Source organism: Pseudonaja textilis, unplaced genomic scaffold, assembly GCF_049901715.1.
Source record: "Pseudonaja textilis isolate UNSWEBS1 unplaced genomic scaffold, rPseTex1.2 PTEXCTG106, whole genome shotgun sequence".
NCBI lineage: Eukaryota > Metazoa > Chordata > Lepidosauria > Squamata > Elapidae > Pseudonaja > Pseudonaja textilis.
This window is the reverse complement of record NW_028262447.1, coordinates 20,336-41,547: the sequence shown is the minus strand read 5'-3', so window position 1 is coordinate 41,547 and position 21,212 is coordinate 20,336. Positions and strand designations below refer to the sequence as shown.

General features: G+C 37.0%; 1 protein-coding gene across 3 annotated transcripts; it reads right to left on the bottom strand.

The window, feature by feature from the left end:
- Nucleotides 1–421: 421 nt before the first annotated feature.
- LOC148123876 (contactin-4-like) lies at nucleotides 422–11,079 on the bottom strand. 3 transcript variants are annotated; one of them, XM_087918577.1, is made up of 4 exons: nucleotides 10,901–11,079; nucleotides 8,150–8,267; nucleotides 2,515–2,598; nucleotides 422–682 (listed from the first exon to the last, which is right to left on the bottom strand). In XM_087918577.1, the coding sequence occupies exons 1-4, from the start codon at nucleotides 11,042–11,044 to the stop codon at nucleotides 498–500; spliced, it is 531 nt and encodes a 176-aa protein (XP_087774703.1). In that variant the 5' UTR covers nucleotides 11,045–11,079; the 3' UTR covers nucleotides 422–497. The 3 variants fall into 3 exon arrangements, with proteins under 3 accessions (XP_087774703.1, XP_087774702.1, XP_087774704.1); XM_087918576.1 differs by having other exon boundaries at nucleotides 428–682; nucleotides 8,150–8,270; XM_087918578.1 differs by lacking the exon at nucleotides 2,515–2,598 and having other exon boundaries at nucleotides 430–682; nucleotides 8,150–8,270.
- Between the last annotated feature and the right edge of the window lie 10,133 nt (nucleotides 11,080–21,212).

Below are 21,212 nucleotides of genomic sequence, written 5' to 3'. Positions count from 1 at the left end.
AAAAACAAAAAGCTGAATGGAGCAATAATATGGTACTCAAGGTAAAGAAAGAATGTTTACAGAGATTCTCAGTCGTCCAGGTTATGGTTGTCCCAAAGGTGCTTTTTCCAGAGGCAACTGGACTTTGTTTTTCCTTTCCTTTCAAGGAAAAATAAAGAAACTCCAGTTGCCTCTGGAAAAAGCACCTTTAGGACAGTAAAGAAAGAATGTGTGGTGAAAGAATATGGATAAAATACAAAAAGAATTAACTTGTTTGAGTGAATTGATATAAATTACTTATAGTTCTTTCTCTTTTTCTTATTCTTTGCACTGTACAATATTGCTTACCATGAAAGGGAACAACATGATGAATATGAACTTGTAGGAATTATTGATTTTCTTACTTTCTCCTTGAAGATCATCGTATATACTGTATGTTCTATTTATCAGCATTACATTTTATAGATTCATGCTGACTTGACCATTTTGTGTAAATAGAAAAGTTTAAAAATCACATTCTATATGCTTTCAAGTACTTGTGTACCTGTATTTACTCCTTGCCATCCAACAGAAAATGGAGTCCTTGCTTGAATAACATACGTTGTGATGGGACTGCGATTATCTGCTCCTGGTCTCCAAGAAACCTGAGCTGTAGTGTCTGTTATCTCATCAATTGTCACAGCTTCAGGAGGACCTGGGGGACCTGTTATGAAACATCCAAAATAAACAAAAATACATTTTGGTTCCCCTCAGCAAATAATAGCAAATAATAGCCTGCAGAAGTAGTCCACATTTAAGATGAAGAAGTTGCAAGACTTTCCTGTTCAATTCTAAGAAAAAAAAGATATTATAAAAATCTGTTCTTTGTAGAAGGAACTGTGGGAGATCCAGATGCAAAATATACTGCCCAAAGTAGCCCAATGATTTCAGTGTTTGATCCATTCTACACTGTCTACTCTGTCCGCAGAGTTGGACTAGATGATCTACATGGTCCCTTCCAACTCTGTTAACTTGTTAAAAAAAGAGTTTTCAGTGCCCATGATGGTGATGTAAACTATAACAAACTTGAAACGTTTGGGATATTTTGAGCATTATCTTTTTGATTTGGATCAGTTGAAATTCTTGGCACTATGGGACAACTTCTGTTATAAAACTTTTTTTGCATTCTAAGTTTATTCTGACATAGGTAAGCTTTAAATACAGTTACTAAAGTTAATTTTTAGCAGAGATATGTGTTCTTTATCACAAGAGACACAAGAATTATTATTTTTGCCCATGTAACAGGACTCAGAAAATCCTTTCTTATATAGTAGCTCAGTTTTTTAAAAGAATATTTAAGAAATTTTTTAAAAAATAAATGTAAAAAAGAATATTTGGAATGGTGAAAAAGACAAAATGTTTAAATTCCTAAAATCTTTCTAATCTGAACATAGAATGTTATCAGTAAGAAAGCTATAGACTTTCAATATAATGTTATTCACATTCATAGGGAATTAAGCCCTAAAGGCTCAGTGGTTTATCTTTTCAAATAAGTGTGCCTTAACCTGAAACACTTATCTGGTGTAATCTTTGCATGTCTTCTTGGAAATGGAGAGTTTCAATGACATCCTTAAATTATCTCTTTGTGCAATATGGCAATGAGATTAAAAATGGTTAATATTTGGGGAGAGGCAAAATGATTTCATGAGTTATTTCACAGAATCAGTTTTGTTTGTTTGTTTTTGCATGAAAGCCGTGATGTGGATGCTGTCTTGTCTGACCTGGGGACCTTCTGCTGACCTGTAAAAAGGTAAAGGTTTCCCTATTAGTCATGTCCAGCTCTAGGGCATGATGCTGACCTCCGTTTCTTGGCTAAGGGAGCCAGCGTTGTCCAAAGACAATTTCCGTGTTCATGTGGCCTGCGTGGCTATAGGCCAAAGGTGCATGAAACACCTTTCCACCAAAATGGCATCAATGTATCTACTCTCATCTTTATGCTTTCTAATTGCTAGGGTAGGCACGAGCTGAGGCAAGTAACAGGAACTCACCCATTGCATGGAGCTTGGGTCTCGAACCTGGGCTATCAACTCTCCAGCTAACAAGCTCAGCGTCTTTAACTGCTGATCCATTGTACACTCTCAGTATTGACCTGTAGCCCTGTACTTTTTATTAGGAGATGGACTATTGCCCAATTGGTCATATGATTAGAGCAAGTCTGAGCAATGAAGGCAGAGAAATCTATTCACTGAGGATTTCCCCAGATCTGGAATATTCTCATTTCAGATATTCATCAAAAACCAACAGAATGCCTTTCTGAGTAGAAGACTTTATTAGGAAAAAATACTGATTAAGGATCAGCATATGAGAAGCAATAAGAATTTCTCATTTTCTCTACTTCTTATCGCTTGTTTGCCAATTGCCCTCCGTAAATAACATAGCTGGGAATAATGTTTGTTACACCAAACCATACCCCTGAAGAATGATGTAAGTTTATTAGCCCAATAATTTTACTTCGGTGCCCATGGAGGCTTCATCCCATTCCCCTCTATTTGGTACCTTGTTTTTGTTTTTTTACATTCCTTTTCCCCATATCCCATATTCTGGAGGTCTTCCATTCCTCAGGAAATAGATGGGAAATCTCTGTTTTAAGGGTGAAATCATAGTGATGACTGAGAATTGAAGTCACAATTTTAGCTGCTCTTTTCAAAATGATATTGAAAATGAAACTTTAAGAATAAAGTAGATTTAACATTTAAATTTTTATTTATTTATTTTATACTACAGGCTATACTGTTAGGAACGTTGATATACAGATTAAATAAGTCTTAACAATACAGCTTGAACTGTACATACATATTCCAAAAATCAGTTATTGACAAGCATGCAATTTCTCAAGATTTTCTAATAATTCTGGCTGTTAGTAGGAACACAAATTGTTATGTAACATATTTAGTTTACTAAATAACACATATTTAGTTTACTAAATATATATGTTGGACTCTGCTTGCAAAAGACATATTATTTAATTTCAATAATAACATTCTGAAATGCTCTAAATATCACCTTAGGTTGTACTTACTCAAAAATAAACCGTTTGAATTTAATGGGACTGACTCTTTAAGTAAGCATACACCAAATTATGATCATAGTAAGTTTTCCTCATGATTCTTTTCCTATAAAAGTTCTCTCTATTGATCATTAGAGATGTGTCTATAATATATTATGGTTCATAATCTTATATCTTTCACCCTGCTGTTTTTAACAATGGGTGCTTAAAAAAGATTCACCAGCTGTAAGAATGAATAATTTGAAATGTGTTTGCTGGAAGCACCTAGCACAGTCTTTCCAAGAGTAGATTCCATAGTAACACATGAAATGTGAAATGTAAAAATACAATCAAATGGGATTTGTGCTGAAGACTGTAATTAAAACTAAAACAAAATGACTTGACATTAATAGAAAGCCTTTGCTAACTATAGAACTTAGCTTCTAGTAAGGTGCTACAGAGTGCTTTAGTAGAATAATAGAGTTGGAAGAGACCTTGGAGGTCTTTTAATCCAACCCTCTGCTCAAGCAAGAGACCCTATACCACTTGTGTCAAACTCGCGGCATCACATTGCCAGCATGTGATATGTGACGCATCTGGCCCACAGGCCGCCAGTTTGACACCCCTGCCCATTCCAGACAAATGGCTGTCAAATCTCTTCTTAATAGCCTCCAGTGATGGAGCACCCTCACCTTCTGAAGGCAAGCCATTCCATTGGTTAATTGTTCTCACTATTAGGAAATTTCTCCTTAGTCCTTTGTTTTTTAATCATCTGCCAGTTTATTTTGCCAAATATGATGGTGCAACTACATTCGCACTTAAATGAAATGTCAATTACAATGACAAGTGACTTTTAGACTAAGTTAGGCTCTAACTCATTTATTTGATTAAGCAAATGTATGTTTTTCAACATGTATGAACATCAGTAACTGAAAGGAAAGTTTGGCTGGTGTTTCCTTTTATCCACTAGATGGTGCAGCTTGGCCACAAAATGTAGCACTAAAAAAAAGTCCCTACAACTCCAGATGCCAGAAAAAAAGAAATTCACTATGTTCACGGAACTCTGTAATGTATTTTCTTCTAAAAGACTTCTAATAAAATGTAAGATTATTTCCTCCAAAATGATCTATATACTTAAGAACTTCAAGTATTATAGATTTTAAATATTTAGCAGCCTAATTTCTGAGTATTTAAACTGCTCATTGAACCTTGTTCTCATTAAGTGGAACATGCATTTACTAAAGCTACAATATATTTTAATTCCATGAGGGACCAGCTGATAAACTTCCAGCTATTCTAGAATAGTTAGACTAGACTAGGAAGACTTCCATTCTGTTTTTCAAGGGAAAAATATATAACATAAATACACTGAATTAAAGCAGAAGCATTATACAGGTTAGCTGCCATTACAAAATAAATGTGAGTAAAATCTGATCAGGGTATTTGCCTGATTGATACAGGGTAATTGATTGCATTTAATAAGAATCAATAATTTTATTCCAGGGCTGAGCACAGGAGGCCCACAGTTCTATGTCGTCAAAACCTAGACTAGTTTTGTTATATTAAGGAAGTAGAAAACATTACCTGGAGTCTCATACAGGTAATCCTCACCCCATAACCATGATTGAGATCAAAATTTCCATTGCTGGGTGATGTAGTCATAAGGTCGGATATCACCTCACCACTTATCTTAGCAAAGGTTTTCCTGGCACTTCCCATTGCCAACTTTAAACTAATTCTATTACTGGAGGACTCACCCCAATCCAAGCCATTCTGGTCGATGTTCCTCAAGCCTCAAGGTAAGGAGCTTCCCCAAATTCCCCCATCTGTTTATCTCTCTCCCCATCTCTTCCCTTTTGGTCACCCTACCTCCTACCTTGCAAGGTAGCTCAGAATCATGCAGCTTTGGAGGTGTTTGCCCAACTCCCATCCAGGAGCTTCTTGCAAGAAGCCCCTGAGCTATAGCATAGTGTGAAAAGCTGCAGCCTTGTCTGGAAGTCTCAGCTGCCCCAGAAATGCAACAGAAAGGGGCTTTTTGGCACACCATGGCTCCAGTGTAAGAAGCCTCTGTGCAACAGTGCAGTGCGAAGCCCTTTGCAGCATGAAACCCAGCCAGAGCTCGACTAGCAGCACAACACAAAGCTGTAGCCATGCCAACCAAGTCCCAGCCACAGCTGTCCTTCTTCTTCACTTGCTTCCACTGCTGATGAGGTGTGCCTCTCCTGCCCTTTGCAATTCAGCTGCTGACCATGTAAGCCATCTTTCCCAGGTCTCTTGAAGAAACTACCATGAGCAACCTGGCAAAAGAAAGCCTTGTATAGCCAGTAGCTGCCTTGTGAAGGGGCCAGGCTGGGCATGCTTGGTGAGCACTGGAAGCAAAAAAAAATGGCAAAGGTCAGGGAGGGCATCGGGGACCATGGAATGAGGGGGCAAAAAGGACATAGATTTGAGTTAAATAGGTAGAGTTGAAGCACCTCTGTGATTGTAAATCCAGGCTGCCAAATACCTGGATTTTGATCCTGTAACTGCAGGGGTACTGCAGTAGCCATAACTTTGGCTACTCATAACTCATAAATCCCTTCGTTTAGCACTACAATAACCTTGAATGGTCTCACTGAACAAATGTTCATAAGTTGAGGACTACTTGTACTTAGGAACTGTCTCTTTCCATATGAGGTGAACTGTAGTTTGAAATCAGCAATGGATGCTTCATTATTTATTGTTTCAAATATTGTGGATGGGATTACAAAAGATGTCTTCTTAATAGGGTCACCTCAACAATATAAGACTCTTCTAAAAGAGGTTCGGTTGGCTGCTTTGTTTCATTTCATTGCTTAAATTTTTAGAGCTACCTGAATCTAGACAATCTATAGTATTAAAAGTTTTAAAATACAGACAAAAGACTAACAGGTATGGGGGGGGGGGAAAACATGCTAATGTTTTTTTTAAATCATATAATATACAAGGGGCTACCACATGGTCTGAGGAAGTGTTAGGTTTTAAGGAATCTTTTAAAAGAGATCAGGGTGAGGGCCAAACAAAACTCTGAGATACATTATTCCAATGGATGGGTACTGCAGTACGGAAAGAAAAAAATCTAGATTCTATCAGATGACACTGTTTAATGAGGTAGAGAACTATGGCCCCTTTCTGACTTGTGGACTTCAACTCCCAGAATTCCTGGGCTGGCTCAGGAATTTTGGGAGTTGAAGTCCACAAGTCATAAAAGTTCCTTACCCCTGGTTTAATGGATGGAACCTTGTGTATGTCAATTCTTCCTGAATTAGATGGTTCCTCAGATAACCAATCTCTGAGCAATGAAAAATATGGTTTTTTTATACAAGTCTTTGGACTACAGTGAGAATCGGCATATTGATTTGATTCTTTGCTTCTTCTACATATAGTTATCAACTTATGACCATTTGTTTGAAAATATGACATGCTGAAAAAAGTGACATGGCTGATCCTCACACTTATGACCATGGCACCATACAGAGGTGGTATTCAGCAGGTTCTGACCAGTTCTGGAGAACCAGTAGCGGAAATTTTGAGTAGCTTGGAGAACTGGCATTAACCTTCCTGCAGGAGTGGGGTGGGAATGGAGATTTTACAGTATCCTTCCCCTGCCACACCTACCAAGTCACGCCCACCAAGCCATACCACGCCCACCAAGCCGCACCCATACAACTGGTAGTAAATTTTTTTGAATCCCACCACTGGCAGCATCCATGCATCCTGCAGTCACCTGATCACCATTTGTAATTTCCCCAGCCAGCTTTTGACAAGCAAATCAATAGGGAAGCCAAAAGGAATGGTTGCAAGTTGTGGTCAGGTGATATCTAATGTGACAGTGACAAAAAAGATTGCAAAATTAGACACCGTCATATGGTGCCTTACTTAATGAATGCACTGCTTAACCAGTCGCAACCATGGTCATAAGAAGAGGACAACCTGTATTATTCAGTTTTTGTTTTTTGCTGCAACTGATGGGGTTCAATTTCTTCATTACAATGCTTTTACGTGATCGAAAGACAGTATACAATGTTTACATAACTGAGAAATGTGCAGCCGTGCCTTAGCACATTGATGCTAAAAGGATGGACCGCATATTACAATATCACATGAGTTCTGCCCTTTCATCATCGCATTGCAGTGAGGGGGAAGATTTTGCATTGCAATATTGTGATATGTGTTTACTGCTTGTCCACCTTGCCCTCTCCATGGATGTTTGATGCTGTGAGAACAAACTATCCAGAAAAGAGGCATTTGATAGAAATGGCAATCAGGAAAATTAGATTCTAAGAACAAATACTTTTACAGCTTTCTCCCAAATATTCAAGCCACATTAACCTTCCACTGGGACAATAATAAATTGCCACCAGATTAATGTATAGCTTTTAGAGTATAAATCTCTTTCTGACTAATGTTGCCTCTTGACTATATTGGTCAAATAAGCAAACTAAAGTACCTGCAAGAATCAAGCACAATAGTCAGGATTTGCCCTGAGGTGACTGCATAACGGATGTAGCCAACATAGGGCGCTGAGGTCAGTGATTTGGGGTCACACTGATATTTTTTTAAGCGCCATCATTTGCATTTTCTAGTAGCAGTATATTTACGAAGCAATGCTTAAAAGGTGGAGAACAACAGAGCTGAGTTCCTCTGCCACAGTAATGTGACTGCAGTACTTGGTTCTTGGTCACAGTAACATGACCAAGAGGTCACCAGAAGTCCGAGGTGGAGAGCATGATATGGAAAGAATAAAAGAGAGGGCAAAAAGGCTACAGGCAAATTATTGCTGCCAAAGCAACTGAAGCATGCATGTTGTTTTCTTCCCAGATTGTAACTTAATACGTACAATGCATGCCATTAAAAAAATAATAATAATAAAAAATAAAACACACACACACCCATATTAAAATGGAGACACTTCATGCCTCCATGTTTGAACAATATTTTAGTTCTTTACCTAACTATAATAATTATTAACATATGTTAAACATTTCTCTCTCGTACTTTCACAGGCAATCTGTGGGTTTTTTTTGGATTGCTAGTTGAAGGCACAAAAAACCTTTAGAGCTGTGTTTTATGGTATTAATTGCAGTAGTTTTGCAACAATAACAACAGCAAACAAAATTCAAATACCTCTTACAATCAGGTCTGCAGCAGCTGATAGTTTGTCCACGCTTGTTTGCACCATGCAGACGTATTTTCCAGCATGATTCAGCTGGATGCTTCTGATCATCAAATCACCAGCTGAATCCTGCTGATAAAGTAAGGAAAAATGTTACAACTACTTTATAAAGTGCTCTAAATAGCATTATCATATGACAACCACTTGGCTAATGGATTTTACTTTTACATCAACAGATGGAAATGCGAGACATGACTTATTTAAGCAACCTGGATTCTACTGAGGATATGGTGGTCTACAAGTCAAAATTAAATCAATTAAAATAAATAATGTAAAATGTGTGAACAGGAAAATGTGGCTCCTTGTAAAGGATAACAGAAATTCAGGTCAGTCAAGCAGTTTACCATAAATGTGGTATGCAAAAAAGGGTTGTTGTTTTTTAATGTTCTACTAAATGTCCAGTTTACAACCTTCATTAGTATTTGGATATCTGTTTTCTGCATATCTTTGTCTAATTAGGTCAGCCCAAAGATGAGACATCTACAGTAGTTTTCAGAGTCTTGTAGCACAGCCATGAATTACATCAGGGTGTCAAATTCACATCGTCATGGCAGCATCATGTGATGTATTGGGAGTTTTTTCCCCCTTCACTAAACCAGATGTGGGCGTGGACAGCAGGCCAGGAGTTTGACAGTTTAGATGGATCACATATTTGTATAAGGTTACAAGGACTACAATCTAGAAATGTTTGCATTACTTGGCATGGAACAATATAATTTGTTTTCTAAAGTGCAAAATATCTGTAACCAATTAGCAAATGTATAGATTCAGTGATGGCTTCTGTGTGGTTGTGCAGCATCAGAAATATTTTGTGTACTTGTGTAAACATCTGAGTGGGTCCATGCAATAGTACCTGAAATTATACATATATATAAAATGATACCTTTGGCATACGATAAACTACCATTGGGTTCAATAATGAACTTGGGTTACTTTAGAAGGTAAAGCAAATATTTCTGTCTGATCTAGAATTATATTGATTAGCATTATATTCCTTCTCAGTATTAGAGCCTTTTGCATGAACTAATAGGAAGTTCTGACCCGTCCACTTTTTTTTAATAATGGCTATTCTGCACATTTAATTTATTTAACATATGTATATGTCTTAACCTAAAGGATGCTTGAAATGCCTCCTGCATAAAGAAAGAACTTATTCTGTGGTGTGTTTGAAATTGCTGCTTTCCTGGAAGGGATTAGGTTTATCTTCTAAGAATGTTGACCATAGTTTCAAATTTGCAGAATCACAGAGTCCTGTAGAGGAAAACTAAGGGGAGATGCAAATTGTTTGAACTTTAGTAGGTACTTGTTTTTTTTTTCTTCATTGGGCCAGAAACTTGGCTAAAAGCCTGACAGTGGAAGATAACTGCAAGCAAAGTATTTTAAAAATGCCTGACTTTGTAGACAACATCTAGTGTAAGGTTGTGGATATGTTTGCAGACCCTAAAATGGATGTCTACCTTTTTTCAGGCCAGAAAGCCTGTTTGTCACAAGATAAAACCCAGAACCCCTGCTGCTTGCCTTTGAGAGCCCCACAACATGAGGGTCTTCCAAACATCCCTGAGGGAGGGTGCAGAGGCTTCTGAATGTCAACTGAGATATCCCAACGGTTCGATTGTACTGCAAATAAATTGCTATGATGCCCCTCAAAAACACTCATTCTCTGTCTTTATCTCTCTCTTCCATCATCTCTCATGGAATTCCATTCAGATTTTGCAAAACCTTAAGGTGTTTGAAAACTTTGTTCTAAAGACAAAGAAGGAGCAGGGAACATTCTGCAGAACTGAATGTTCTGCAGAGCTGAACATTCCTGCATAGTGGCAACTAGGTTTAGGTACAGTTTTCTGTTCTGACTTTCTGTTCAGAGAACAGCTTTGTCTCTCATTTTAGACTTTGGTAGAGGTGACGGTTCCCCTTGCACATACGTGCTAGTTGTTTCCAGCTCTAGGGGGTGGTGCTCATCTCTGTTACAAAGCCAAAGAGCCAGAGCTGTCCGAAGATGTCTCAGTGGTCATGTGGCCGGCATGACAAAATGCCAAAGGTGCACAGAACGCTGTTACCCTCTTACCAAAGTGGTCCCTATTTTTCTACTTGCATTTTTACTTGCTTTTGAACTGCTAGGATGGAAGAAGCTGGGACCAGTATGTTACGTGGCTTTAGGGATTTGAACCATTGAACTGTCAATCTTCTGATCAACAAGCTCAGCGTCTTAGACACTGAGCTACCGCATCCAGCCTATATATTAGTGTTCTATAAAAAGAATAGGCAGTTTCTCTCTGAGATTTTAGCTGTCATTTGTAGTATTTTTTTAAACAAAATGGCAATTAATTTTATTGACAATGTTGACAAATAGTGAAGGAATAATTACCCATCTGATTCTTCCCGAATGCATAGTTTTACATTTATTACGTTTTGTTAATGATCTGCTACTTTTGGAAAGCAGAGTATTCCAAGAAATAAGTACTTGGATCATCTGATCAAGGAGATAACATGGTAATATAGAATTTAGATAAGTCAAATATTTTATTGCTGGAATTATAAACTGCTATGATTTGAGAACATACATGTGTACAGATTTAGGATTAACAAGTGAGCAGGCAGACAATACAATTGGTCTCTTTTCTATAAACATATTATCAAACTATCCAATACTTTATTACTGAACAGTCATGAAGTCTGCTACAATTACTACTAATAATATTTACCCCTCCAACTCTTTCAAAGTGATCTCCATCTTTTTCAAAGTCTATGAGATGTCCATTAAATGACCAAGTAAAGACAATGTCTAGTGGATGATCATGAGATACTTGGCAAGGAAGAAGAATACTTTCACCAGCAGTGACATCCATGCTGGTAGGTGCCACCACAAATCGTGTTGGATCTATAAATAATATCAAAGAATAAATGATCAGATTTTTAAAGGTATAGTTTCAAAGCTTGTAATAATATTTGCATGGTATTTGCTCAAGCCCCCCCACCATTCCCCCCCCCCATTTCACATGTTTTAATATAGGCCTTAATTTGGGGGGAGGGGCTTAATTTCAGTTCATGCCTATAAAACATGCTGGGACTTCCTATTGGGGGAGGCCATATTGTTGGAGAAACAGGGTATATATATCTTAAACTTTAATAACATGGACAATCATAGTATTTCTAGTAATTATAGCAGAGAAATATAAGCACGTTTTCTGTGTTAGACAGTAGATACCACTAACAATTTGTTTTGCTCTGCTGTAATGTATTTGCCTATTTGCATGTGAGTATTTAAAATAAAAGTTAAAAAGTCTTGATGAATTTCTGAAATGATTTCATTGTTGTATTTTCCATACAATGAGGAATACCTAGGTTAGGAATCTGGAGGACAGAAGTAACATTTCATTACTTCTGGTATTAGAATCATAATGATACCATGTTAAAGAGCAAGAATGTAAAGCATCTAGTTCGATGAGGAAGAGGAGATGTGTTGTGGCCTGTCAGCCGCTGGCCCCTCCAGCAGCCAAATCAGAGGAGGCAGCGGCGTGCGAGTCAGGGTCAGCATCAGGGCAACCTGAGAGCTCCGAGGGGGAAGAGGGAATGGATCTGGCAGAGAGTAACAAGAGGTGGAGCCTGGGCTGTCTGTCAGCCCTCAGATAGAGAGTCAACAGCCCTCAGGTGTGGAGGTGGTTAATGAAGAAGAGGAGGAACAGCTGGGTCCAGTGCCTGACGTGCGGCTGAGCAGAAGGCAGAGAAAAGGAGAGCAGTGGAAAGCTGTAGGCTGATCCTGGGGAAGGAAGAGCCACTGCTGTTAATGAGGCCCCACCTCTGGGGGATAAAAGGCAGGGTGCGGAAATGAATAAGTGTGGCAGACAGCTATTTATCTTCCATACGGACAGACTTGTTGGCCTGCAAGAGAAATGTTTTGGTGGGGCTGCCAGCACTCCTAATAAAGGAATCTTTTGTGTTCACGTCAGAGGGTTGTCATGTTTGGAGAGCTGGGTCAGCATAAGATGAAGTCTAGAAATGAGGTACTTATGTTAGCTTTATTTCTAGCTGGATTTTGGATAGAATTCAAGAAGCTTAAAGTAGCAGTATGGAAAAGCTCCAAGAGTTTTCCCATTTCCCATTAATTATTAATGGATTAAATCAAATGTTAAGAGATAGTGCTCACTGGCTTATTGTGCTTCTAAACTAAATGACAGGTCTATGTTAAGTTGATTTCTCTTTAATTTTCATCCAACATACCTGATTTCATAAGTCTGCAAATCTCTCCAACCCTGCGAGCAACAGCTGGAAAGCATGGTACACTTACAATGGAACATCTGGGTCCCCACCCACCTTTCTCAAATCACTTCTATTGTACCTGAATTTCTTATATCAATAACCCTTTAGAGGCTACTTCTTAATCAGAACTAAAAACCAATATTAACCAATTTGATATTAATTATAGTATTTATAAATGAGCAGTGAAAAAAAGAAATATGTCAGTAAGAATTCTTGAATATAGGATCCTCATTCAAGTTTAGGAAAATGTAAGGACAAATGTACTGATGAATTCTAGCTCTTTCAATATTTCATGACATAACTTGCAGCAAACATATTAAATGGAGAATTCCTCAGTTTCACTTGTACCACAAAAAGTAACAGTTAGCTATCTAACATGAATTATTAAATTACATTTAATAAAAAATGACAGAGTAAGAAACTTATTTAATGAATTGCAAAAGCTCAAATGGGTAGTGTGAATACCCAGAACAGAAGTTGATGAAAATTCAGTTCAGTTTAAACATTTTTCAACAACATGGCTGATCCTCATGTTGGTCAATTATTGTTACAGGGCAAATCTCAACTCTTGTCCTTTCAAACATTTCTAACTTTTTCCTAGCTAATATGAGCCACCCTTTCTTAATTAATGGAAAAGTCAGTGTTATTCCATCTGGCACCCAAGAATTCTGCCCATTCTAATGATTAGAATGTAGTATTGCAGGCTAACTTTGCCCACAGCCTGGAGTTCGATCCTGATGGGGCTCAAGGTTAACTCAGCCTTTCATTTGTCCAAGGTTGGTACAATGAGGATCCAGATTGTTGGGGACAATATGCTGACATTGTAAACCATTCAGGAAGTGCAGTAAAGTACTGTGGAATGGCAGATAAATCGAAATGCTATTTGTTTCTCTTCCTCAGAATTTAGGAATTGTCACAATGTTTTCATGGGAATTATGTGAATTATTCTAAACATTTGCATTTCTAAGATATTAAAAGTTGAGAACTATCCTTAGGCTTGCTCAGCCTGTTTTTTTGGGACACACCATTGCATGTTTTATTTTTTTCAGAGGAAGGAAATACAATACCTTCTTCTGCTTTTACAGCTAATTCTGACATTTTTATATACATTTAAAATTTTAATTGTTTGTTTCTATATTGCAAGCTTTTTTCCTAATGCCTTTATTGAGTTACACTTACTCTCAGTCTTATTATTTAAGTTTCAAGAATATGTCTTAAAAACAATTTATTTATTTCTGTTGCTGATTGCAACAATTCTAACTCAGGTGTTCTATCCATGGTTTTCTGACAGTACAAGTATGTTCTTCTTCCCTTTTCATTATTGGTTACATGCAAAATATTTAAACCATTCTGTCTTTGAAAAATTGGTGCTGCCTTGTTCTGATTGCATTTTTGTTTTGATTTATTCCCTAGAGCTTGCTGCCTAGATGATATAATTTTTCTCCCAATTCCAGAAATCTGTCTCTGTTTCAATCATATTTTCTCTCACAAAGCCTACATCAGTAAATGGTTAGTCTTGCCCAGCAATCACTTTGTCAAATTTTGACCTTTGCTAAAGTTACATATTCATCTTCTTTTGTCTTCAATATATATTTCCAAAATGTATGTTTAAAAATGTATGTCTACACAATGCCCATGTTTATGATAATATTGCCTGATTTTTTCTCTCTCTCAATGAACATTCAAAACCTTCAGATCTGGTTAGAAAATGACACACTAATTTAAATGAATTCCATTTATCCATAACTATGTTACTTTAGTTCAGACTTCATTTAATAGTATGTCAGTGGTATTGGTACGTTAGCAAGATCTATTAAAAAGTATAAATTAAAGCTATCTACATTGTTCTGGGTGCATATGAAAATAGGTATCTAAAGACAGTGATAGTTACATATTATGCTCCACTGAGCAGTGTTAACTGAATGATCAAGGACGAGTTGTTCAGTGTTCTGAATGAATGAAATCCAGAAGAAATAGATTACATGAAAAGATGGTTAGGATTGAGATTAGAAAGTAGAGGGCCATTTGGAAACATAAGAATGGTGACACTTTAGTAACTGGGTAGTTAAAAAAAATCTGCTTTTGAATATGTAGTTTAAATGTAAGCCTATGAATGCATGATGAAATATTGAGAGATTTAAGTAAATTAAATACAAAAGTAGGTAAAGACACTAGGTTAGAAGGAGAATTAATCCAGGAATCCTGTATGGAAAAGTGTTAAAAATATATTTGATCTCCCAATTGAATGAACAGAAATTGTTATAAAGAAGAACTGGAAGAAATGTGAAATGGAGTGTAAATAATTATGCAAGACTGAGTCAGAAGCATGTGAAATTATTCTGATGCAAAATATAAAACAGCTTGTTTGGTGGAGTGAAAAAGTCAAGAAGCTTGAATGAGAAAAAAATGCATACAGGAGAATGATAGCTGCAAAAACTGGAGATGAGGGAAGGATCCTGTATATTGTGTATGTGCAGGAGAAAAGATAGCTGTAAAAAATGAGGGTGAAGATTAAAAAGGGGAGAGGAAATACAGAGCTATTTTGGGGGGAATAAAATATTGCTTGGGAAATGGATGAAAAGTGCTAAACAAGCCGGCTTCAACAGAGTGAATGGAATTAAAAATAAAAGTGATGAACAATTTGGAATGAAACTGAAGTGAGGGCATGCTAGAAATAGTAATTTTATTTGAAGGAGAATGATACTGGTATTTCAAAGAATGGAATTGAAATGAATGCTATGAATGCAAGTATCCAAGAAAAACCTGGAAAAAGAAAGTAAAAATGATGTGCAAGTGTAGATTTGAGCAAGGCTGATTGTGAATACAGAAAGAGTCTATATGGAAGCAAGGCATGCATGAAAATAAAAATAAATGAGATGCTTAGCAAGTGGTTCAGCATTGAACCTTAAGTAAGAAAATAATGATGATATTTCCTAATTTGTTTAATGGCTTTTCTGCTGATACGTACAAGGAACACTTGTAGTGAGTAGTCTGTGATCCATTGTGAGGAATGAATGTTTATTGAAATAGGGGAATAGCTTCTATTGTATATGTGCTTCTGTCCAATTTGTTACATTGCAGTAAGAGCTAGATATGTCAAGAGAAATATAAGTGAAATGTAATGATCCCAGGGTACTTAAGTGTATGTTGTAGAAGAAAGAAAGAACAATGAACAAATGTGGAATATACAAAAATGAATTAACAATGCAACAGAAATCCATCCAAACTTTGCTGAGATTGCTTGGTCATATGGGATAATGAATGAAGGTCAAATTAAAAGAAGAGAATATTTGTAGCCCAAGGTTGAACTGTAGAGTCCTTGAGATAGCAGCTGTTACTCTATGCTAGAAGAATGCTTCCATAAACACCTATTAGCAGCTAGAAGACATGATGACAACTCCATAATTTCATAACACATGAATAGACTTAACCATAGTTTCAAATGGAAAATTGTGAACATTGTAGACCAAGCTATATTGAAAAACACCAAGCTATACTGAAAATTTCTGGAACCTTGGCACTCAGACAAATTGGCCATCAACAAGTATATAGAAGTAAACAACATTTACATACCATTCAAAAGAGAAAAATGGCTGGCTACATCTAAAAAGCAATCTACATCTAAAAAGCTACATACAACAGCCACCATATAAATATCACAACACAGAATATAGAAAAGTTCCCTGAGGATGGGCTCCAGAAACTTGGAAGACAAAACTGCTGGTCCCAGGGACCAACCCAGATTGAATCCTGCAACATTATCCCGGGACACTTGTATTTGCCTTTGTTCATGGAGAAGATACTGCATATAAACAGACAGCAAATCCTATTTCTTTCTAGCATCATTGATGTTATGTAGTTGGGTAGCAAAATGAACCAGGTTCAGAGAAAGAATCAGAGGTCAAAAACATGCAAGATGTGAAACTTTTATTTTGAATATCCAACACACCTCCCTCCTCCTATTTTCCCCACAACCACAACCCTCTGAGATGGGTGGGCTGAGAGAAAGACTAACTGGCTCGAGTCACCCATCTGGCTTTCATGACTAAAGCAAGACCTGAACTCACAGTCTCCCATGTTCTAGCCTGATGCCTTAATCACTAGACTAAACTGGTCCTCTGGAGAATGGAATTGTTTGAAATCAGTTATTTCCTTTTTTTCCCCTTGCCAAATGTCTCTAATACTCTTTTTTAATTATTAAATAATTAAATTATTTAATAATTTTGATTATTTTAACTACTTTTATACACTTGACCTACTGTTGCTTCCCCAAAAGGAAACAGAATGATGGGTACATTTGTGAGTGTGTGTATATGTGTGTATGTATTTATGTACATCTATATATATTCTTGTTTGCTATGTTTTGCATATATGTAAATTTATTCATCAGGCAAATATGTTAAACACAATCTGTGCATCCCCTAAAGTTATATTGACTTTGGTTGTAAAGGAGAAAAAAAAATCAATAATATCTGCAAATATTGCCAATCTTCCCCTTTTTTAAAAAAATTATGAATGAGTCTTGAAACATCTCATCCAATTGAAATCCATAAATGCCCATTATCTGGAAAAGCATCAGTTTTTAAAACCAATAATGTTCTGTAAAAAAATAATAAACCAGGGATATACTTTGATATATTGTATTCTGTGAGTGGTTGAAACAAATCTGATAAAAAATGACACCCAAATGCAACTCTGATGAAACTTTTTCTACCTATATTCATCATGAGCTTAAGCCCTCTGCAAAGCAATTGACAAATCACCCCCAAGGAGAAAGCTTACTAATCTCTTTTCAAGGACTTCAAGAAGTAAAAAGTTCTATTTAATGACATTGCGGCAGCAAGTGAAAAGTGTAGTATAAAACACACACACACACACACACACACACACACACACACACACACACACTGCTGGCAGGTAGGGCTGTCTTCATATAATGAAACTGATTACCAGTCAAACATATCCAATCCGACTTGTCAAAAATGTTCATTTAATTATAAAATCAGCTTCGACTTAACATGTTATTTTCGTGTACATTTATAGGTGTATAGAAATAGAAATATCAGTAAAAATTAAGCTACATTTAATACGTGTATACATGTACATTTTTGCTTAAGAAGGCTTGATAATTTTTTTAGGCATTCTGTATGGCATTAAGCCTATTTCCAAATTTCAGAATCTACTCTTAGTAGAATCTCATGATCTACCAATGTAAAACAGGTCAGGCAGTAGACACAAACCTGGAGGGAGTTTCTGAGCACAGCTGTACTGAAAAAAATAATAATTTAAATGCCAGAATTACTCTCCAAATACAAATCCATTCCTTCTTCTTCTTCTTTATATTGTCTTAGGTCTGGCAGTGTAATTTATTCTTGTTTCAGAAGTTATTTTAGTTGCTGTTATTGCTGACCAGAGATTCTTGTTCTTCCCAACTCTGTTCTATCAGATGTATGATCTGTTTTCTGCCCTCTCCTCCCCTTTTCCCAAGCATATCACCTGGCAAATAATGTTTAGGGGAAATTTATGCTTTAAGTAAGCATGAATTAAGAACAGTTCAATAGTTCAGGATACAGTGCAAGGAGAGGTATTTCCTGTGACATTCTAAGGAAGTAAAGTTGGACTTGGTGCAACAAAACAAACAAATGGATCAGTGAATAAATCCTCCCAAAGTTATTACTTAAAGCACAAATGACCAGGCTGAAATGACCCTATTCCAGACACATTTCATGAAGAGCCTACTTCTCTGGAGAAGGCTTAATGCTGGGAAAAGGAGAAGGAAAGAGAAGGGTAGGATGACCAGTAGCAAGGTGGATGGGAGTCACTTACAGTGGTGATGAGTGCACTGTGAAAGACCCGAAGGACTAAGTTAGGGATCAATTATCAGGGGAAAAAATCTATGTGATCACTAAGAGTTGACACTGCCTTGATGGTAGATAATCAAATCTACCCAACATATTTTTATGTGCATTTTTGATACAGAGTCTCTCTTTTTAAAGAGAACAACAACAAAGTTGATTAGGAGACTGGAGGCTAAAACGGTTTCTGGAACTGGTATGTCTGGTTTGATGAAAAGAAGGATTAGGGATGACATGATAGCAGTGTTCCAATATGTCAGGGGTTACCACACATAAGAGGGAATCACGCTATTCCCCAAAGCACCTGAGGATAGGACAAGAAGCAATGGGTGGAAACTAGTCAAGGAGAGAAACAACTTAGAACTAAGGAGAAATTTCCTGACAGAACAATTAATCAGTGGAGCAAGTTGCCTCCAGAAATTGTGAATGCTCCAACACTGGAAGTTTTTAAGAAGAGATTGTATAACCATTTGTCTGAAATGGTTTAGGACTTCCTGCCTAAGCAGGGGATTGGACTAGAAGACCTTCAAGGTCTCCCTGACACTGTTCATAAATACTTCATAAATACTGTGAGGTTTTTCCCCACAAAACCCTCCACCAAAAAGATCACAAATTACTGAAGGCTTTGATGATGAGCATTTTTTATCAATAAAGTATTTCTTTAATTAAGATGTGTATATTTTTTAGATATAATGCTATTACCCAATGAATAGGCAACAGCACAATGTGAACATAACCTTTATATACACTGGGAAAGCCAAACATTCATATGACTTACTTTATTGCAATATATTTGCTTTATTATAGTGGTCTGGAACCACAATATCTCAGAGGAACGCCTATACAGAATAAAGTATCTCCTTTGTAGGATAAGCCCAAATCAAACTGATTTGTAAGGGGTCCTGACAATTTCCATTTTACAAAAGTAGTCTGAAACATTTTTAACTGTAGGAGTCACTGCAAGATCAGAGGATAGGGATTTCTGTTCCTATCAGCAGTTTTTTGTACTGCAGCTGTAGTTCTTTTTCCGAACAAGAAACACAAATATTTTTGCTATTTAAGTATGTAACAGCACATGAATTGAATATCTACTGATAGCGCTGAAGGCTGAGATCCTTCAAGCAGGCATTACACATTACATTTTGGTAAAAGTCTTTACTTCTTTGCTGTTATAAATAGGGATATAGACATGACAAAGGAAACAGTAGCACTGCAGGTGGCCTTAATACATTCTGCATTCTGGAGAAAGGATGTGGATTCTTTCATCTTTCTTTTCTCAATTTATCTTCATATAATTAATCCAAGGGTTGGGATGATGTTTAATCCCAGGACTGCTTCACCACCCTATTTTTCATCTTATGTCTTCAGGAAGCTTCAGAGCTATGCCTATCTAGCAAAGGAAGACATGCAGATAATCTGATTGGTTAAATCTTATTCTCCATTTTACTCAGCTTTCTACAAAGTCTAGTGTGAAGATGCAGCATTTTAAAGTATGTGCACAGACTTAAGGCAAAATCTTTTGGCAAAGAAGCTGACTGCTGGCCCAACTTGGATGCTTCTCCCTGTTGTTAATGATAACAAGTTTAAGAAAATGTTTTCATTCTTTGCTGAATACAGGTAGTCCCCAATTTATGCCCGCAATTGCGCTCCAAATTTCTGTTGCTAAGTGAGACAGTTGTTAAGTGAGTTTTGCCTGATTTACGATCTTTCTTGCCACAGTTGTTAAGTGAATGACTGTACTTGTTAAGTTAGTAACATGGTTATTAAGTGAATCTGACTTCCTCACTGATTTTGCTTGTCAGAAGGTCACTGTCAGGTTTCCAAGTGATGAAATCCATTTTAAAAAGGAAAGCACCAAGTCCGTCTTCCAAAACTATTTATTTTATTTAGGAAAGCATCAAATTGGCAAAATCCATGGTAATTCCGGATCTCACACAACCCAGAATTACCCCACATACTAGAAGTTAGAAACAACCCCTCCCCCCCCCATTTACATTCTTCAATAGAAGTAATTCAACTTTGCTTGATGTCATAAATCTCCACCTCCAATGCCTAGGCACCAGACAGCTCAGGTTCCCATGGGAAGAATGATCACCTAGCCTAAACAACTCTCTCTATCTCCACTCCTCCCCACTTAGGAATGTGGCAAGCCCGAAACCCTTCCCCCATGACTGCCAAAGAGAAAGTAAGAAAAAGAATATATATTAAGCCTAACTAAAATGGCTACACATATGTCAATACCGGGCTTGACAGTCACAAAAGGTGATCACTTGCCTTTGGGACACTGCAAACCTTCATCAATATGAACCAGTTGCTATGCATCTGAATTTTGATTATGTGGCCATGGGGATGCTGTAACAGTCGTAAGTGTGAAAATTGGTCATAAGTTACTTTTTTCAGTGCTCTTGTAATTGAACGGTTTCTAAATGAACTGTTAAGTCAAGGACTACCAGTAAATCTGTGGGATAAATCCAGAAAAAAGTGAATGGGTAGCATATGAGGAGACAGAAGGCCATTTAAATTTATTGTACCCAGAAGATGCACTCACCTCAACCCTAAAAAATACAATAGAGCAATCTTTGGACTTGGTGTTGTGCCTTATCATTTTGCATGTACCAGTTTTCATCTTTCACACACCATTGTGGTATTATGACTATGTTATAGTTATAACTATGTTATGATATAGTAACAATAAACCTTGGTTCACAGCTAAACTTAAGCAGCTACGTCGTTCCAAAGAGGAAGCCTACAGAAAAGGTGACAGAATGCTATACAACCAGGCCAGAAACATATTAACAAGAGAGATTAGAGCAGCAAAAAGAAGCTACTCTGAGTTAAAGAATCAATTCTCAACAAATGAATCAGCAAACATGTGGAAACCTCTTAAAAACATCACTGGCTT

Excerpts from the sequence above, each read along its gene's own strand:
- LOC148123876 (XM_087918576.1), bottom strand. The coding sequence starts at position 11,044 with ATGGATGTCACTGCTGGTGAAAGTATTCTTCTTCCTTGCCAAGTATCT. Across the intron at positions 8,271-10,900 it reads ACTTTGAAAGAGTTGGAGGG|CAGGATTCAGCTGGTGATTT; the intron begins GTAAATATTATT and ends TTACTTTATCAG. Across the intron at positions 2,599-8,149 it reads TGCAGACCTGATTGTAAGAG|AGATTTCCCATCTATTTCCT; the intron begins GTATTTGAATTT and ends CCCTTAAAACAG.